The 18679-nt window shown below is 35.9% G+C and overlaps 1 protein-coding gene across 1 annotated transcript; it reads left to right on the forward strand.

The window, feature by feature from the left end:
• The first annotated feature begins 642 nt into the window (after positions 1-642).
• Positions 643-16744, forward strand: LOC112056858 (nucleolysin TIAR). The gene is made up of 4 exons (XM_024097344.2): positions 643-1700; positions 3957-4055; positions 9894-9981; positions 12446-16744. Exons 1-4 carry the CDS (start codon positions 837-839, stop codon positions 12562-12564), a joined length of 1170 nt encoding a protein of 389 aa, XP_023953112.1. The 5' UTR covers positions 643-836; the 3' UTR covers positions 12565-16744.
• The last annotated feature ends 1935 nt before the right edge of the window (positions 16745-18679 follow it).

Here is an 18679-nt window from a genome sequence, read left to right on the forward strand (position 1 = left end):
AAAAATGAAACCATAAAGAGCATGTCTGTCTGTCAGTTAATCTAATCTTAAAATGTATCTCTTTTTTTTCTTTAAACTTTTTAGTCACAAGTTTATATTTTTAAAGAGACTAACATGACATTAAAATGGGTATATGGCCGACAACAGTTTTAATTCAGTCAATTAGATTTATAAATTGTTTTTGTTTCTTAGATTTTTAATTATACATCGTATGCACAACACTATTTTAGTCATTAAACAATTAGGAAATATTTCATACACTCAGCAAAATTTGATTGGCTAAAATGTGGTATTAAAGTTAATGAGCCAATCAGAATATTGGTTAAATTATAAGAATTTGTAAACGAAACAGTGTTTTGATGATTCATAAGCTTTCGAAAACGACACTCGTTTCCGGAAAAGATAAAGATTCTCTATGCAAAAGAATAAACTGTATTGTTTATGGTATTAAAATATTTTAAACTTATTTTGCAATATTTCTTCCAAGTCAGCAATTAAGTATATTTTTTAATCATATCCTACACATTACAACAGAAATACATATTCGTGTCACTTTTCTGATTTTTTTCTTTTTATTTTAATTTTTCCCTCCAAATTTTTGAAATCATTCCACCGGAAATTCGTCTATAGATGCGTTTGTTTCCGAAAAGTGAACGTTTCACGAGTCAACAGCAACGTCTTTCGAGAAGATAGAGGCGCTGTTTGCGACATTTTTCTTTCTTTTATCCGTCATCCAATGTTTAATGTGATGAAATAACACGTTAATTAGCGAGTATTTTCGATATTAGTGTTCATAGTCGTAATAGAGTAACCGCTAGATTACGATATAATCTAATATGGGCGACGAAAGCCATCCGAAAACTCTCTACGTCGGTAATTTAGACGCGAGTGTGACAGAAGAATTCCTATGCGCGTTGTTCGGTCAAATAGGCGAAGTTAAAGGCTGTAAAATAATTCGTGAGCCAGGCAACGATCCCTATGCGTTCCTGGAGTTTACGAATCATACGGCGGCGGCCACGGCGCTGGCCGCCATGAACAAGCGAGTGTTCCTCGACAAGGAAATGAAGGTTAACTGGGCTACGAGCCCTGGCAACCAGCCGAAGACGGACACGAGCAACCACCATCACATATTCGTGGGTGACCTGTCGCCGGAGATCGAGACTCACATATTGCGCGATGCCTTTGCGCCTTTCGGTGAAATTTCAAACTGTCGAATAGTCCGTGACCCCCAAACGCTCAAATCTAAAGGATACGCTTTCGTCTCGTTCGTGAAGAAAGCTGACGCCGAAGCGGCGATCCAGGCTATGAACGGCCAGTGGCTGGGCTCTCGCTCCATACGGACTAACTGGTCCACACGTAAGCCTCCCACTAAAGGGCCCAACGAGGGCGCGCCGAGTAGCAAGAGGGTCAAACAGCCCACATTCGACGAGGTGTACAACCAGAGCTCACCGACCAACACAACCGTGTACTGTGGCGGTTTCACTAGCAATATAATTACTGAAGATTTAATGCAAAGCACATTTTCACAATTTGGTCAGATACAAGATGTGAGAGTATTCAGGGACAAGGGATATGCTTTCATTAGGTTCACAACGAAAGAGGCGGCTGCCCATGCTATAGAGGCAACACATAATACAGAAATAAGTGGACACACAGTTAAATGTTTCTGGGGGAAAGAAAATGGGGGCTCAGAAAACCAGGTTTGTGATTTTGTCATAAATTTATTAATAGGTTGTGATATCTCAGTAAATCCATGGTTAACCATATTTTCAAGACTTTGGTCCCTTGTCTGTTGAACTATATTGATGTAACCACTACCATAGATATTTAGTGTAATTGGGTAGGATAAGGTTATATGGGTCATACTTGAAAACATAGCTTAAATACTTTCTAAAAGTAAAATTTAGATTATGTAGAATTCTTCACATTAAAAACATTTAATTTCATCAAATGCTTGCAAGGCCACTGAAGAGATCCCTAAACCAAATATACAACATTGTTTTAACTCGCACACATGGATGTATGTACAAAATCACCAAAAATTGGGTTGGGAAGGGTGAAAGGCAGTCAATTGGGAATTGTTTTTATTTAAGTATTTGCCCGACTAATGTACATCCATGAAACACATTTTCATACCTTTGTAACACATCTGATTCTATTATAGATAATGTTATATAAATTATTATTAAACTATTATAAAGCATTTGTTGTCGGAGAAGGAAACAATTATTTTCATGTACATTAGTGAAGAAGTGCTATATTATAAGACCAAACTAAAACACACAAGGCCATGATGAAGCAACCTTCTAAAATATTTGATAAAATTATATCTAATGTTTATTTATTACTTATAAACTTACATATTTATTACTTTTATACACTTATTGTGTTTGGTCTCTGACTTTGGGCCTCATAAGATGGCTCAGTCACTCGGTGGGCAAAGGTACAAACTTTGCCCACCGAAATAATGCATGCAGTATCTGTGTGATCTAATCAGAAATGAGATGTGATATCTTACTTTATCATTACTATAAACATAAACAGACAGACAGACTGAAAAAATTTACACTTGGATTCAGTTTGTGGTACAAAACTCTAAAAGTGTATAATAAACACTTGAAAAATTTGGTCAGTTCAAGACTCGCACAACCAGATTCCCACAATATACACAACCCTTCTACTATTTGACATAAGAAGCTTAAGCTTTCTAGTTAAACTTTAATAAGAGTAAGTACTCTATTGTATGCAATAGTCACAATGCCTAAAATAGAGCTCTTCTGACTAACCTAATACTGTAAAGTTAGTGTAAAGAAGAAAAATGATTTAAACTATATAAACATAAATGCTTATCATCTTGATTGATAAGCAATTTCTGAATAAATTATTAACTACATATTATCAGGTACTAAACTCCCCTTGGTTATTATTTTTTATTCATATAATTTATTTTAGTAGCCTTGAATAGACTGACTAATTAAATATATATTTGTAGGAAAACAGCAGTAATGTGTATGTAATGATACCTTATTGCCAAGCCAATAAGAGTAACTACTGTATATTAAAATTAGGTTAAATCAAAAACTTCTTCAAACTCCCTTCTAAAGTTATATAATTCTCATTATGATAATTTCCTGTAATTGAAACTTTAGGATATAAAAAAAAATACAATAAAAAGTAGTTCTGTTGTTCAGTTAAAACAGTATTCTAATAGCAAAATTGTTTTCTGAGAGTTCAACATTTAATTTATTTTTTATGAAGAATATATTTTGCCATAATATCATTTTCTAATATGACCAATATTCCCCTCTAATTAGTCTAAAGACTGTTATAGCTTGGCAACTTCGTTCGTAACACTCCTGATGGGCCCCGCAGGCCGGGGGCGTGTATCGATGAATGAAAAACTGACGACTAATACACCTGCCTTACATGCACTATTTCACACCCGCACAGTCTTTCCCTTTGTTACCCGCATATCATGGGAGTGTCATCAACAAACTTGTCAGACTATAGTGTAGTTATTGACTGCTATAACAATAGTCCAGCCGCCAGGGATGAACCACAACCATTAGCGATGAGTCTGGACGCTTTACTGTGGAGCTTTTTATTGTATTCATAAAAAAAAATATAACAAATACCGGATAAAAATGTTCTAATGATGATGATGTTTTCTTACAAGAAATTTTTGGATTTGGGAAGTCGGTGGTGTCCAACTCACCACCTCAAGACTCAGAGCATGGCAAGAAGATGGTTCAACTCGTCATCAGTAATTTTTACTAAATAATTGACTAATTTCAGTAATATTTACAAACCTTCCATTACTACATTATCACCTTGAACCCACCAACCTGCATTGAAGCAGCATGGTGGAGCTCCAAACCCCTCTCTTGTAAGGTGTGAGACCTTGGCCTATTTAATGGTGATGAAAGCATTATAAACAATTTTTTTATTATTTCCAGAGTACGAATAACCCCCCAGCACCCCCTACATCAATGGGAGGAGGTCAATCACAGTACCCATATGGGTACCAACAAGGAATGGGCTATTGGTATGCTCAGGTAAATACTCCCCATACAAGTTTTTTTATTTCATATAATAATGTTTAGGTACATATCAGTATAGTGATGGGTAACCATCCTAATAAGTTTACATTATTACTCCCGTAACGTAAGAGCAGCCCTATACTTCTATACTAATATTATAATAAGGTAAACTATGTGGTATTGTAGGTAATCTCTGGATCTACTGAACCGATTTTGAAAACTCTTTTACCACTATAAAGCGAGGTTATTTGCAAGTACCATAGGATATAAATTTTATCCCCATATTCTTACAGGAACAGGAACTACGCAGGTTATTTTTTTAGTATTTTAGTAGAGGATGAGGTCTGACATGTGAGGTATGTCTACATAACTATTTTATTTACTGATACAAAAACGTATTTCATGGCCCATTTCTAGACAAAAAGATTAAACATATTATTAAGTAGTGGTTGCTCTGTTACAGTGGATTTTTCTCTATGTAACCCTAACAACTAAGAAACTAAGTTGGCAGATACAGGTGCTAATACTCAAATCCCTTCATCATCATATCCCAATATTTTTTGTATGACTTTAAAAAAACAAATAAGAGAGATGTTTTATGACGGCCTCCATGGGGCAGTGGTATGCGCGGATTTACAAGACTTGAGGTCCTAGGTTTGATCTCTGGCTGAACTGATTGAGGGTACCTTGATTGATCCAAGTCTGGCTGATGGAAGGTTTGGCAGTGGCTAGTTACCACCCTACCGTCAAAGACATACCGCCAACCGATTTAGTAGAGTTTGGGCATTCATTTGCATCATCACTTACCATCATGTGAGATTTATTTAGACTTTTTAGTATCTAATAATCTATTCCATACATTGCTGAAAAAATGTATTCCACATTTCAGCAATGTATAGCTCTTGCATGTTACTGTTGGATGCTGTTTTTTTCTTTCATTATGATGGGATGAAAGACACAGCAATATATCTTTGCTTTCTCTCATTGACCTCTTTAATAAAAGGACGCACAATCATGTAGAAAATTTTACTTAAATAACTGGCCAATTTTCCTTAGCCAGTTTTAGAATAATTGGTAATGAAAATTCTACCTAAAGGCCTTTAAATATAGTCTAATATTTAATAAAATCCCTAATTCAGAGCAAATTCAACCTTAAGCATTGAGTATAAGGTTGAATTTGCAAATGCGACTACTTGAATTGAGTGCCAAGAAGGTGTGTTTGGCACTCTTTGAGTGGGGACGTTTTATGATTGCTAATTGTGCATCCAATTTTTAATAGGAGATCGATGCTTTCTCTAAATAAATAGTAGTGTGCATTGTAGCATGTAGATCTACAGGAAGAGTCAGTAATTGGTATCATACTATTAAATATCTGAAATTTTATCATAAACAAATATTGCTGTGATACAAGAAGTAATGACTAATTATTTAATAATTAACTGCTAGTATAATTACTAACTATAATTACATTAATAACAATTAAAGTCAAATTAAGTTTCATTATAATTGTTATATCAAAGTCTGGTAATACCCTTTAATCCATACTAATATTATAAATGTGAAAGTAATTCTGTTTGTCTGTCACTTTTCACGACTTAACCACTGAATTGTTATAGATGAAAATATATGCCATAGAGATATTGGGTTTGTGTGTGCGCGTGCTTGTGTGCGTGCGTGTGTGCGTGCGTGCGTTCGTCGTGCGTGTGTGTGCGTGCGTGCGTGCATGCGTGCGTGCGTGCGTGTGTGTTGTGTGAGTGTGAGTGGTAAGTTTCGTTACCTAAGTAAGTGGGAGAGTCCGAGAGTAACAATCTTGCAAAATAAAACCATTGTCATTCTATCATTATTCTTGAGCCGCGGGCGCTGTTAAATATTAACTTTTATTGTGAAGGAAATAATCCTAAAATAAATAAATATATTATCTGCAATTTTGCTCACCAAAGTAAAAATTAATAAACTCTCTGAATTAATAATAAGCGCTCGAAAACAACTCGACCAAATAATGATTTAAAACACTTGAACAAATCTATGTAAGTACATATTAATAAATTTATAAGTAGCGAAAGCGGATATAAATACATCATAAATTAGAAAGTATTATAAAAAATAGTGACTAAGTACTTTTTATAATACCGAGGCTCCATGCTTTGACTAGATAAAAATGCTCTTACAGTTATTTGTTTTATACTTTGTTTAAGGTTAGATACAAAGTGCAAACTTTAATCACCTCACAGTAATTTGATGTTTATATTGTAGTTCTGTTAATCGTCAAAACATTTATGTTTCCTAGTAAGCTGAAGTCATAGGACAATTTATAAAAATAATAATTTTCATCTCACTTGCTCTGAAAGGTTTCTTTTCCTGAGGCATGCATAGAATTTGTACAAAGTTTACACGTGTATCACTCATAAACTAAACTAACTGTTATGTAAATATGTGTGTGTTAAATTCGCTCATTTCCATTGTCAATCGACTTTAAAAAAAAGGAGAAGGTTCTCAATTCGATGTGTATATCATTTTTGTTTTTTTTTTTTTAATTTTTAATGTTTGTTACCTCATAACTTCGTCATTTATTAATCAATTTTGAAAATTCTATTCCATATGGGTCTCGTTTCGTTTTCATAAAAATCGGTTTAGTAATTTTGTGTTAAAATCAAAATAACTGAAATATGTCTTTGAAGTCGGTTCCATTTTTATATAATGAAGATTATATAAATTATATTAAAAAAATGATTTGTAAAAGTAATAAAAGAAAATAGATTTAATATACTAAAAGCCTTAATAGTTTAATTGGTAAAGGAGCCGCACACGTCGAGGAGTCGTAGTTCGATCCCCGCCTGTTGGACTATTGTAGCATTCCCTCCTAACAGTCTTTTCCGACAGTTTGGAGGTTAATGGGAATATTCCCATGTGTATAATTACACTTCCTGAACACACAACTCTACATTGTAGACAATATTTAGGCAGGTATTATTTAAATAAAATTAAGACAATTGGGCGCCTTTGTTCTACACTTTCGACGCGCTAGTGCCATATCGAATACTATAAAATATCTTTGGTATTGTTGGTATCAACAGTTGGACTTGTAAGCCATCGCATCTGTATCGTTTATCTTTTTAATTAGGTCACTTAACAAGGTCACATGCGTCATAAGATCATTGAACCTTTGCATCTAAAGAATTGTCCAAGAATAGAATAATGGTATTCCCCAGAAATTATTATTATTTAATTGATATTGATGCCATGAAATTTTTCCACTCAAATACCTGATACCACTTTATAAGTTTATACTAAGACGGTTGAGGGTCTGGATCCTTGAAATCTGCTATCTCCCAAGGCGACTACGGTCCAAACTCCAGTTGGCTACGGTACGGTACGGTCCATTGAGTGCTACAGTAAAATATATTTCGTATTCGAGTTTGGTGTACATTGAGTGCTACAAAAAATTATTTCATAGTCGAGTTCGGTGTACATTGCAGCTCCATTGAGTGCTACATAAAATATATTTCGTAGTCGAGTTTGGTGTACATTGCAACTTCATTGAGTGCTACAAAAAATATATTTCGTAGTCGAGTTCGGTGTACATTACACCTCCATTGAGTGCTACAATAAATATATTTCTTAATCGAGTTTGGTGTGCAATGGTACTTCCATTGAGTGCTACAAAAATATATTTCGTAGTCGAGTTTAGTGTACATTGCAACTTCATTGAGTGCTACAAAAAATATATTTCGTCGTCGAGTTTATCGTACATTGCAACTTCATTGAGTGTTACAAAAAATATATTTCGCAGTCGAGTTCGGGTGCTATTATTTTCGGAAAACGTTCGACTTGGCGAATATAGGTGCAGATGTGGCATTGACAGCTAAAAAGTTACATAAAATTTGGCGTAGAGGCAGAATTAATTATGTAAACTGTGTCTTCATTGCAAAGTGGGTCAGCGGCTGCCATGGGGAAATTTTTGCATAATGATCTTGTGAATAGTGTTCCGAAATAACTCAACAAGTAAAAAGAAAGTTGTAGCTAAATATAAATTGTACTTTATTTAGAACACAGAATGTTTTGTGTACAAACTATAACCTAATCACCAAAAATGATTACCAAATTGAATAGTTTTGTTTTTAGAGACTACTTTCTCGAGTCGAAATTCTCGAAGACTCGAGAATAAAATTAATATATTCAATTAATTTTTACGAGACTTTAGGGATAATTATTAAGTAATATATTATTATAAAAACCAAGATTGTTAGTAGAAGTAAACATGAAATCACCAAACAAAGATAATTATATGTAACCTTGTTTGCACGCCCATATAAAATACAATGATTTTACGCAGTAATGACGTCATAATTGTGCCGTATTTAATATAGAGGTCCTTCTACATAATTGGTCTACTTTTAATACTATGTATACTAAGCATACTCTTAATACTATATATATATACAATTGAAAAAAAATTAAGTTCCCTATTTTAGTATGGCTTTCATAACTTAATTAGGCTTGTCTGGGACAAAATACAGGATTTGCTTCATTGAGTTGGAATGTTTTCCGGCATTGGGGAAATCCCGTTATCTTATATGTAACTATATTTAAGGAAAAGATTGCCAGCAAACAAAAAGCAAGCAGATTGATTATTTATTGAAAACTTCCTTGAAAAATAAGCTATTTATTTCAATAACGAATTGATTCAAATCGGCAGTAGGTAAAATACAGAACCTCCAATTCATAATTATTTATTATCCGCTTATTTTAATGACCCACAAGAATATCCCTCCATAAGAGGGGAGCTCCCACTACTTCTGTGCGGATTGGTAGTCTCAATCGGAAACGCAATCTCTGAGCGGCCGGACTTTACAATCATGCCTGATGGAATAGAGAGAGCTTGTGTTTTGACAGAACTATTACTATCAGTATGCCATAAATGTGCGTCACGAACATTTCTCGATACCTTATCCCAGGGCAACGAAAGAGAGAGAATTATGTTTTTGATTCCACCGCTACTGGTTGATATTTGTCTTCATCCCGTCTAGTAACAGACCAATGTTCAATGTGTTCTCTGAAGCACGAACTTTCCCAACTTTCGGGTGACAATTTTGAAATTCTTGAAATTTGTTATACCAAAAATAAGTTCAGTTGTACTAATTTCAAACCAGGTTTTCGAGATCCGGACCCCAGACCTTAAAGCAGAACAAAAAGCTACTTTTTATCCTGAAAAAATCCACGGTTCCCACAGGATTTGTAAAAACAGAATTTTACGCGAAGTCGCGGGAGTCCGCTAGTTAGTGGTTTAGGCCAATGATTATTTTATACTACAGATATGTTACGTGCCTACAAAATCACCGCAAAAAGTGATCCGAATTTAGCGACTCCACTGAGCGCACACATGCACATTATATGTATTTAAGTATGTAGTATAGTTATTTCACGTTCTAAACGCACGACTCGTTATTGTAGGCAATATTTGGGAATAATGTGTGTAAGGTCCCTTGTCCTTACCGTAATAGCAGTAAGTCACCGTCTCACCACTACACTATAATGGCCAGCAGCACACGTCCGCCTCTCGATGCCAGCGATAGACTGCCCCTCTCTCGCCCACTACCGGTGTATATATACACAAACATTACAATGTGTTTAAATAACTTTTGTTGTTTAATAAGCGACTAAATGAAATTAAGACAATTATGCACATTAATTGTCCGCCTCCGTTTTGATGCGCTAGTGAACTATCTCTAGTATAAAAATTTCATTGGGTTAGGCTATATTTTTTCATTCTCTAGAGGGAAAGGTAGGCTGTTGATCCCTTCTGCGTCATGCTGTTCGCTTCTAGACATGTATATTGTATAATTTTGATTCCAGGGCTACCCCGCGCTACAAGGTTACATGGCGCCAGGCTACTACCAGCAGTACGCCGCCGCCTACAGCACGCCGCAAGCAGCAGCAGCTGGTAAGTGATCACACATACAGTGCCCGCCACGAGATATTGTGTTTGTGAAGTTAGCAACAAATGACTGAGCAATCAGTTACGGTACAAACCACGTGGGCTGGGAGCCGCCTAGACGCGATCGCGAGTCTATACTCAATCCGCAGCTAACTTCACATTTATAAAGATCCGTGGCGAGCACAGTAACTCGGACAAACTTTTAGTCCACTCTGAATACGAGGCGTGTGGTAGTGTACAAAAACATCTCTGCGTGTTGCAATTTCAGAGTGGACTAGAAGTTTGAGGTGTTCCCGCATTTGATAGAGATAATGTTTGAATCATTTAACTAATAATACATGCGTAAGTTTCAAACAGGGGCGCAGCTACCGCTGTGTCAGTCGTGTCAGTGATACGGGACCCCCGAACTACAGGGGTCCCTTGCGTGTGTGGATTACATTTTACCAAGTGAAAATTGGTAAAATGTAATCCACATTCTCACTGAATCTGGTGCTTTCCGAAAATCTCTGTGTAGAGTTTCATTTCAGAAATGACAAAAATCAAGAAAACAATTGTTTTTTTACCTTGGTTAAGCGTGCGCCCAAAAGTTGGAAACATCCTATATAGGTTAGGTCACCATATTTATTTTAAGAAAGCATATTTGTTTTAATTTTGAGAATTTTTTTGAGAAATTTTTGACATTTTAAATTCATCTTTAATTTGTTTACAACGGGGACAAGCTAACATCGTTTACCTTTAAATATCGTCGATATTTTTGGAAGACATGATTGGTTTGTTTGTTCGATTTCTTGTTTTTAAACTGATCATTCATTCATCATCATATATACATCATATCATATATACATCATTCGTCATCATATATACATCATATCATCCCCATACAGGGGGTATACCTGGGATTCCTGGGCCGATGAGCATTCCCTTTTCATGATGATCAGTTTAGTATTTAGCCCTTTACTTTTGTATCATACAAACAGATAACATTCATATTTATAATAAATATCAGATAAAATGATATTTAGGACAATAGACGATAACCGTTCTTCTCTGGCCAGTATTTTTGTAGTTGCCAAAAAAGATAGCTGTATGTATGTAATAAGTACCTTAATGTAAATGGTTATTTTATCGCTCGACTTATCACTCGTTATCTCCTTCTAAGCTCTTATCAAAACGTGAATGCACAAACGGCAGTACTTGCGAGAAAATTTTTGTCGTTGCAAAATAATGAAGTAGATCGTATGTTGCCAGAACATACGTGTTATTGCGTGTGATACCCAGATATTCCTCATTTTAGGAAAGCTAATGAAAGTTTGTCAGCCTATGCTTTTAGCCAATAAGCTAAATATAAAATAATATTTAATTAATAAAATAGTCTTAAATTGCTAATTATCGTTCTTACTTTATTGAAAAAAATTCAATTTGTTCGAGACATGAATACATTAAAATTTCAATTATTAAATATTCTTTTGACAATACGAGCCCATACGCTATCGGCCATGAACGTTTATATTTTATCTGTTTCATGACGTCACCTAAGCCCGTAAACAATAAACCTTGCTCAAACTGTTTGGTGTTTGTGAAAATTATTTATTAGTTTAAATTTTATTCCTTTAGGGACAGCATGTAATATCGTGACGTCACAAAATGGACGACAGCGTTTTCGACATTTGGAAAAATTTTAAAAATACATAATTTTTAAATTAAGTTTTCAATGAGATCCTTTACTTTTATTTATTAATATCAATAATATAGTATATCATATATATAAATTCAATAATATATATTTCGGAACCTTATTCCATGTACTACACGAAGTTAATATTGTTTATATTATATGAGTCAGCTACCCTATTATGGAGTTTAGCATGTGGTGGCTCTTATTAATGCATTGATGAACATTTCTATGAGAGCAATGAAATACGTCTCTCTATACTAAAACCAGATTATTTAAAAAGCCAAATGGGGAATCATGTGTTTCATTCCACAAACAAATTAAAAAGAAGGATAATTTATACCTGAATACGCTAGGCCATTTTAGATTTAATAATAACGTCAATTAACTCGTTCTTAAACAAAAGTTTAAATTCGGCACGGAGGTAGTTTATAGTTTCGTAAACGTCCGCTAAGAATGATTTTTCGGGAGGGCCGGATTTCGGCAGGCGTCCACAGATCGGCATCGGACGCATCGCATCAAACGGATTTTTAATTTTACGGTAGATAAAGTCCGTACGATGCGGCGTTTAAGGGCCTACCATTAAAAAATAAAATTAGGTATGAAATTACATACGTTTGTTACCGTCATTGTTAATTTGTTGATAAACATTCCACATCGAGTTTGGCTTTAGTATAGGCAGCTAGAATGCAGAATTCAGAAACACTGAAGCGGACTCTCATTCAATGAACTGATGACCCTTCCTTTAGAACAATAAATTACGCCTGCCTAATGCAGTGTACGTGTGTGTGTTGACAGCGGGCTACCGCATGAGCATGCCGGGCGGCGGCGGCGCGGCGGGCGGCTCGTGGAGCGGCGGGCCGCAGCCGCTCATGTACGCGTCGGCGATGCCCTCGGCGCAGTACCCCTCCCAGTAGCGACCACACCACTTGCACGGAGCCTCGCCTGCCACCGGACCGCCACGAGCGCACGCCGCCGTCGCAACACAGGCGTCCTGAGAGTTGCATACGCGGAAACCCGCGCACTTAACATTTGACAAAGGAGTTCGAACTTTTTTGTTTGGATGCTGGCATAGTTGACCCATAGTCGCCGCAGTGCTTCTGCGTTCTCAGAAACTGCATTAGCGTAAATAACATGTGACAATGGGGTTCGAACTTTTTTGTTTGGATACTGGCATAATTGACCAAAATTTGCCGCAGTGCTCCTGCGTTCTCAGAAACTGCATATGCGTAAGTATCATTTGACAAAGGAGTTCGAACTTTTTTGTGTTATAGCTGGCATAATTGAACCAAAGTCGCCGCAGTGCTTCTGCGTCCTCAGAAACTCCATATGCAGAAATAAGCGCACTTAACATTCGACAAAGGAGTTCGAACATTTTTTGCGTGAAAGCTGGCATAGTTGACCACAAGTCGCCGCAGTCCCCCTGCATCCTGCATATGCGGAAATCCGCGCACATAACATTTGACAAAGGAGTTCGAACTTTTTTGTATGGAAGCCGGCATATTTGTTGGATTGATTTTTTTTTTTCGAAAATGCGGCACACGTAGAACGTTGTATGTGTGGGTAGAGGACACAATAAAATATCGAGTAACATGGTAGCCCAATGTGTCATGTTACTGAGATATTTAAAGGTAAAGATCTACATGAGTATATTTTCTAGATATCTAGATAGATAGATTCCATGTTACATGACTTTTTTATAGGTGTTCTCTATCTATAAATAACATATTCATAGTGTACCGTGAGTTGGAAAAAAAAAACAAAATGGCGGTGGTTCGATAATTCCAGATAGGTTGACGGTTCCATGCCCTTTTGATTTGTCCAGAGAGCGGAGTTGACATTTGAATTTAATCGTAAACAGTGAATAACTGATTTGTTTTTCTTTTCACCGTAAAAAAATACGAAACCAATAATAACATTACCCAGATTCGACGAAAAACCATCTACGTACATTTCATCCAGAAAATGAAGCATCCACAAATGGAAGCCTTAGCCATGGCAGGCATCAATGACGAAAGAAATATATTTTCGACCAAAAGCATAAATATAGCTTTTACTATCATCGTTATAGCTATATGTAAGACAAACGTAGACAATGATCTCTAGCACATTGATCTGCAGATAAATTGAATGTGCAACTACTGTGGACTCGGACTTTTCCTGAGGAATCGATAGATGGATACATGGATGATATTTTCGGCTTGGGCAATTGTCGCTTGGTATCGTAGGTTATTCAGAGATAAGCAAAATGAATCTATTATTAACTGTTTTGTTTCAATGCTCACTCAGGACGCACTCTGACGCGGTTGACTCTATCAACGTGGGTGCAACACTAGTTCACAAATCAGCAAACGTGACATTGGTAGCTTTTTGTATGTTTGTGTGTACATTTCTCTTACATAGCATGTCTATATAAGCGTAATTATAATGCAACACCAATGTCACGTTTGCTGACTTAAAACTTACACAAACAGAGCAATAATACCCCTAAGAAATTTTTTACAAGGCGTCTATGATTAAATATGCGTTCTGCCTTTGTATCAAATGTGCGCGATTCGTATGTTTAAGACAACCAATAGGATCGTTTGAAAATGCAGCCCTCCTATTGGTTGATTTTATTAATGTCAACAGGTTAATGCAACTCCAATATCACGTTTTCCGATTTCAAACTTATACAAACAGATCAGTAACACGAGACTCGCTAAGTTATTTTTTACAAGGCATCTCTGTAGTTATATTTACGTTCTGCCTTTGCTTCAGGTGTGCAAATAATCTGCGAATGATACGTTTAAAACAACCAATGGTGTCACTTCGTTTGAAAATACAGCCCTTCCTATTGGTCGGTTTTATTCATATCGCACCTCTGTTTGGCAAAGGCAAAGAGACGTTTGGATAAGATTGCCTACACACGTCGCCAATATCATGTAAAGATTTTATAAATACATTACGCGTTGCAAAATTTGTCTGTCACATACAGAAAAGTTTGGAGGCGTATTTGTATTTTTTTTTAAATATCTAAACATTTCGCCTTACATTATGTCAAATACTGAATGATTGTACACTAGCCATGTTCATATTACAGTTTTTATAAAGTCATATTTATGTTACTGTATTGAACCATTTGAATAAGATTCAACGATTTTCTTTTTTTTTTAAATTGTTTGGACTAAGACATCTCATCTTATGAAGTATGAAAGTTAGTCTTGCTAGACTGGTGGCTTTGATGGGTCTTCTAAACATCACGATCCTGAGCAACTGATGGGGCCTATATACCTGGTCCAAACTCCATAATTGTGTACCTCAGTTAATAATGGTAAGAGCATGGGTTGACTAACTCTGAGCCTTTATGAGGCTTTTGTACTGTTTTTTTTTTAAATTAATAATTGCATGCCCCCTAAGGTTACGTCAAATGAGAGGGATAAGTTTTTTGTTTGTGACCAAACATTTGTTTCTAGTCGCTATTGATTACGTACACCCCTAAATAACATTGTTGATGTTACTTATTCATTTGGTTCAACTGTAACAACTGTATTGAAATATCTGGTTTTCATGTGGTTTATATGGTGTATTTTTACGGTGCTCAAATCTGTTAATGTCAATGTTATTAATAAACAAATATAAATTCTCATGATTGTGATCTAGTTATATTCACTAATAAAATCAACCTGAAGTGACCTTTTAAAATTGTGCATAATATTTAGACCGGTTTATATTATAAACGACTCATTGTATGCTAGAAATATTTCAATACAGTTCTTTTTTTTTTTTTGTTATTTATTGAACTCGTATTACGTTTCTTATCCAAATGTTTGTTTTTAAACCAATTGACGAATATTTCGGTGTGACAAAATGTTGTTTGACTGTAAAGCACAAAGGGTGTTTGTTGATTTAATTGTAAAACAGCCTTATAAGGAAAATGCCTTTAGACAATTATTATGGTACAAGATCTTAACTAAAAACAGCGAATAATATGTTTGTTTATGAACTGAAATGTTATAGTGAATGTTAGAGATAAGATGTATAATGACCGAATACGTCCAGTACAGTAGCTAATCAGCGCCGGATTAGCCATAGGGCGGTAGGTGGCATTTGCTACAGGCCCCGCGTTCAGATGGGGGGCCCGCGCCTGAGAAAAAAATATGAAGGTCAATTTTGTTGGGCAATATGGAAAGAGCTTCTTATGAGGATCATTTTAAAATGACTAGCTTTTGAGTTATTCAAGGATATATACTCGTACTGTTCAAGCTTGATTCAAACTTGAATATCCGAAAGTAATAAACTTAAAATTTTGCATTTTGTTACAATTTACAGAAGCTTCTTTGTAGATTTCAGGAAAATTTTTAACCTTCAAATTTTTAAATATGAAGGTCACTTTTGGGGGGCAAAGACAAGTTAGTTGTTTTTTTTTCAACCTAAAAGGGCCCCCTGTTTAATTTTACTACAGGCCCCGCGCTAGCTTAATGCGGCACTGTAGCATCCGGCACAACTGACTCGTCGGGCTCGCCAAACGTTTACGTGCAGTTGGTACACATGGACTCGTGCTACGGCTGACTCGCGTCGCCGTCTATAGTCTACATAGATAGGACATAACGAAATAAATTATAAATTGAAAAAAAAAAAAGTTATAACGATATAGGGGGGAGTAGTGTCGCGAATGGCCTCGTGTACATACGTTGATATTTATTGGCGCCCCGCGCTAGCCGACTGACCTGTCCCGAACACTCCTCGCGACTCGCCGGCATCACTTATATATTTATAATTATTAAGTTCGGCACATTGTTTTGTTTGACCTTGAATTGTTATGATTTATTGTATGGACACTCTGGAGTCAATAAAAGTGGAAATTGGGACACCGGGTGTTTGATTTGCCGTCGATTTAAAAAATTAAAAATATATATTATTATTATTATTAATTAATATTAATTATACTGTATCGTGTTTATTTCTGGGTCCAATAATGGAGGTCGGCAGTTCTTCTGTGATTGTTCACTGCGTACACAACTCGGTTATTGATGGAAAATTATTGTATAAAAAAAAAGAAACATTCGTAACGTCATTTTGTAAAAGGAAAGAATAAATAGTTTAAGTTTATTAATACTCTGGATTATTATTGTTGTATTTTTAATTTTTATCCGAAATGTGATCACACCCCATACGAACAAAAAAAACCTTGGATAACAAATAAACACGAACTGTAACTTATCTTGTTTGCTAAAGACCATCTCGATAGTTCAACTCTAAACGCCAAATTGTGTACTGAATCTGAGAGGCCATGCTTTCAGTATTCACTCATTACACATACTCGAAGTTCTAACTTGAAGTTTCGCTTAGTTGATAAATAAAATCTTTTGAACAACAAAAAAAATATCCGACAGATGAATCTTTGAAATTGATTAAATGCTTTTGAAAGATTTTATTTTTCTGTTTTTAGTGTGTTTTTGCATAATGACCATAAACGCCACAGTATGGGCAATTTCGTTCACTTGTCTTGATTTTTAATGCAAAATTACTGTTCCGATTTTTGTGAATTTTAAATGGGATTAATCTGGAAGTAGGTAATAGGTATACTTTTTAAAAAATTAAATTCATCATTTCATCAATATTAACCCATATTCGGCTCACTGCTGAGCTCGAGTCTCCTCTCAGGATTAGGCCAATAGTCCACGACACTGGCCCAATGCGGATTGGCAAACTTCACACCCGCAGAGAATTAAGAATGCAGTATAAACCTCCATACCGCACGATGTTTTTCCTTCACCGTTTGAGACACGTGGTATTTAATTGTGTTGTGTAAAATTTAATAAGTGGTCCCTAGTGTAATGTTCGGACGACATGCCAGACTGCAGTAGAAGGTAAAATATACCGCAAAATGCCGGAAAACTACCCCAAGGAACGGGAGACGAGAGAACCGCATAACGACGATGGTTTCATGTTGTGTAAATTGCTGATTATTTGTTAGTAGCAGACGCCCTTCGGTTTCTCCCGCGTAGTTCCTGTTCCCGTGGGAATTCAGTGACAAAAAAACCCATGACAGGAATAACGTGGCTTTCTGTTGGTAAAATAATTTTAAAAATCGGTTCGGTTTCGGTATCCAGAGATTCATCATCATTAACATATTCGGCTCACTGTTGAGCATGAGTCTCCCCTCAGAATGAGAAGGGCTAGGCATTATTCCACCACGCTGGCCCAATGCGGATAGAGCAGACTTCACATACGCAGAGAATTAAGAAAATTCTCAGGTAAGCCGGTTTCCTCATGATGTTTTTCCTTCAGTTTGAGACACGTGATATTTAGGATATATATTCCTTAAAAATATGCACACAACTGAAAAGTTGGAGGTGCATACCCCGGACCGGACTCGAATCGAACCCACCTCGACTTTCCGTACAAACTTTCAACCCCTATTACATTCTCTTCTAATTTATTTTAAAAAAAAAGTACCAATATATTAATGTTCTTCGTATTCGTAGTATAGGTCGTATCAAGTTTCATTTGAATTCATTCAATATTTTCGGCGTGACGCCCGGTCGACAAAAAGATGTTCGGACTGACGGTGAATAATTAAAAAAACATAAATTTTTGGCCAATGAAATTTTTGAAAATATAATGCAGTAGTACCTTCAGAATTAGCTCTGTTACAATATTGTTATACGTAGGATACCTATATACCTGCTTCTCATCAAGCCAGTTGAACTATAAGTGGAATACTACGAGTATGTACTATTTCATCAGGATCGAGGACATAGGACTTGCAATTTCATGACTAGGGTAAGTAAAACCAATGAAAAACATTCAACAGACTTCAAAAACAAAACCTACTTACTACATCAAATATTTAAAATATAAAACCGTTGCACTAAACTAAAATGTTTTACCTGCTGATGCAGTTTGAAGGCGCATCCATGCTCACAGCACAGCCAAGGAGTTTTTACTGCAACTACGATATAAGGTATAACTAGCGGACGCCCGCGACTTCGTCCGCGTGAAACTCGATGTAATCTTTCCCTACCATACCCTACGTTGAAATTTTCC

This window comes from Bicyclus anynana, chromosome 21 (genome assembly GCF_947172395.1).
Source record: "Bicyclus anynana chromosome 21, ilBicAnyn1.1, whole genome shotgun sequence".
Taxonomy (NCBI): domain Eukaryota; kingdom Metazoa; phylum Arthropoda; class Insecta; order Lepidoptera; family Nymphalidae; genus Bicyclus; species Bicyclus anynana.

Bases quoted from the DNA above. Each gene is read 5' to 3' on its own strand.
- LOC112056858 (XM_024097344.2), top strand. From the start codon at position 837: ATGGGCGACGAAAGCCATCCGAAAACTCTCTACGTCGGTAATTTAGAC. The intron at 1,701-3,956 runs GTTTGTGATTTT...TATTATTTCCAG, and splicing joins ATGGGGGCTCAGAAAACCAG to AGTACGAATAACCCCCCAGC. The intron at 4,056-9,893 runs GTAAATACTCCC...TTTTGATTCCAG, and splicing joins TGGGCTATTGGTATGCTCAG to GGCTACCCCGCGCTACAAGG.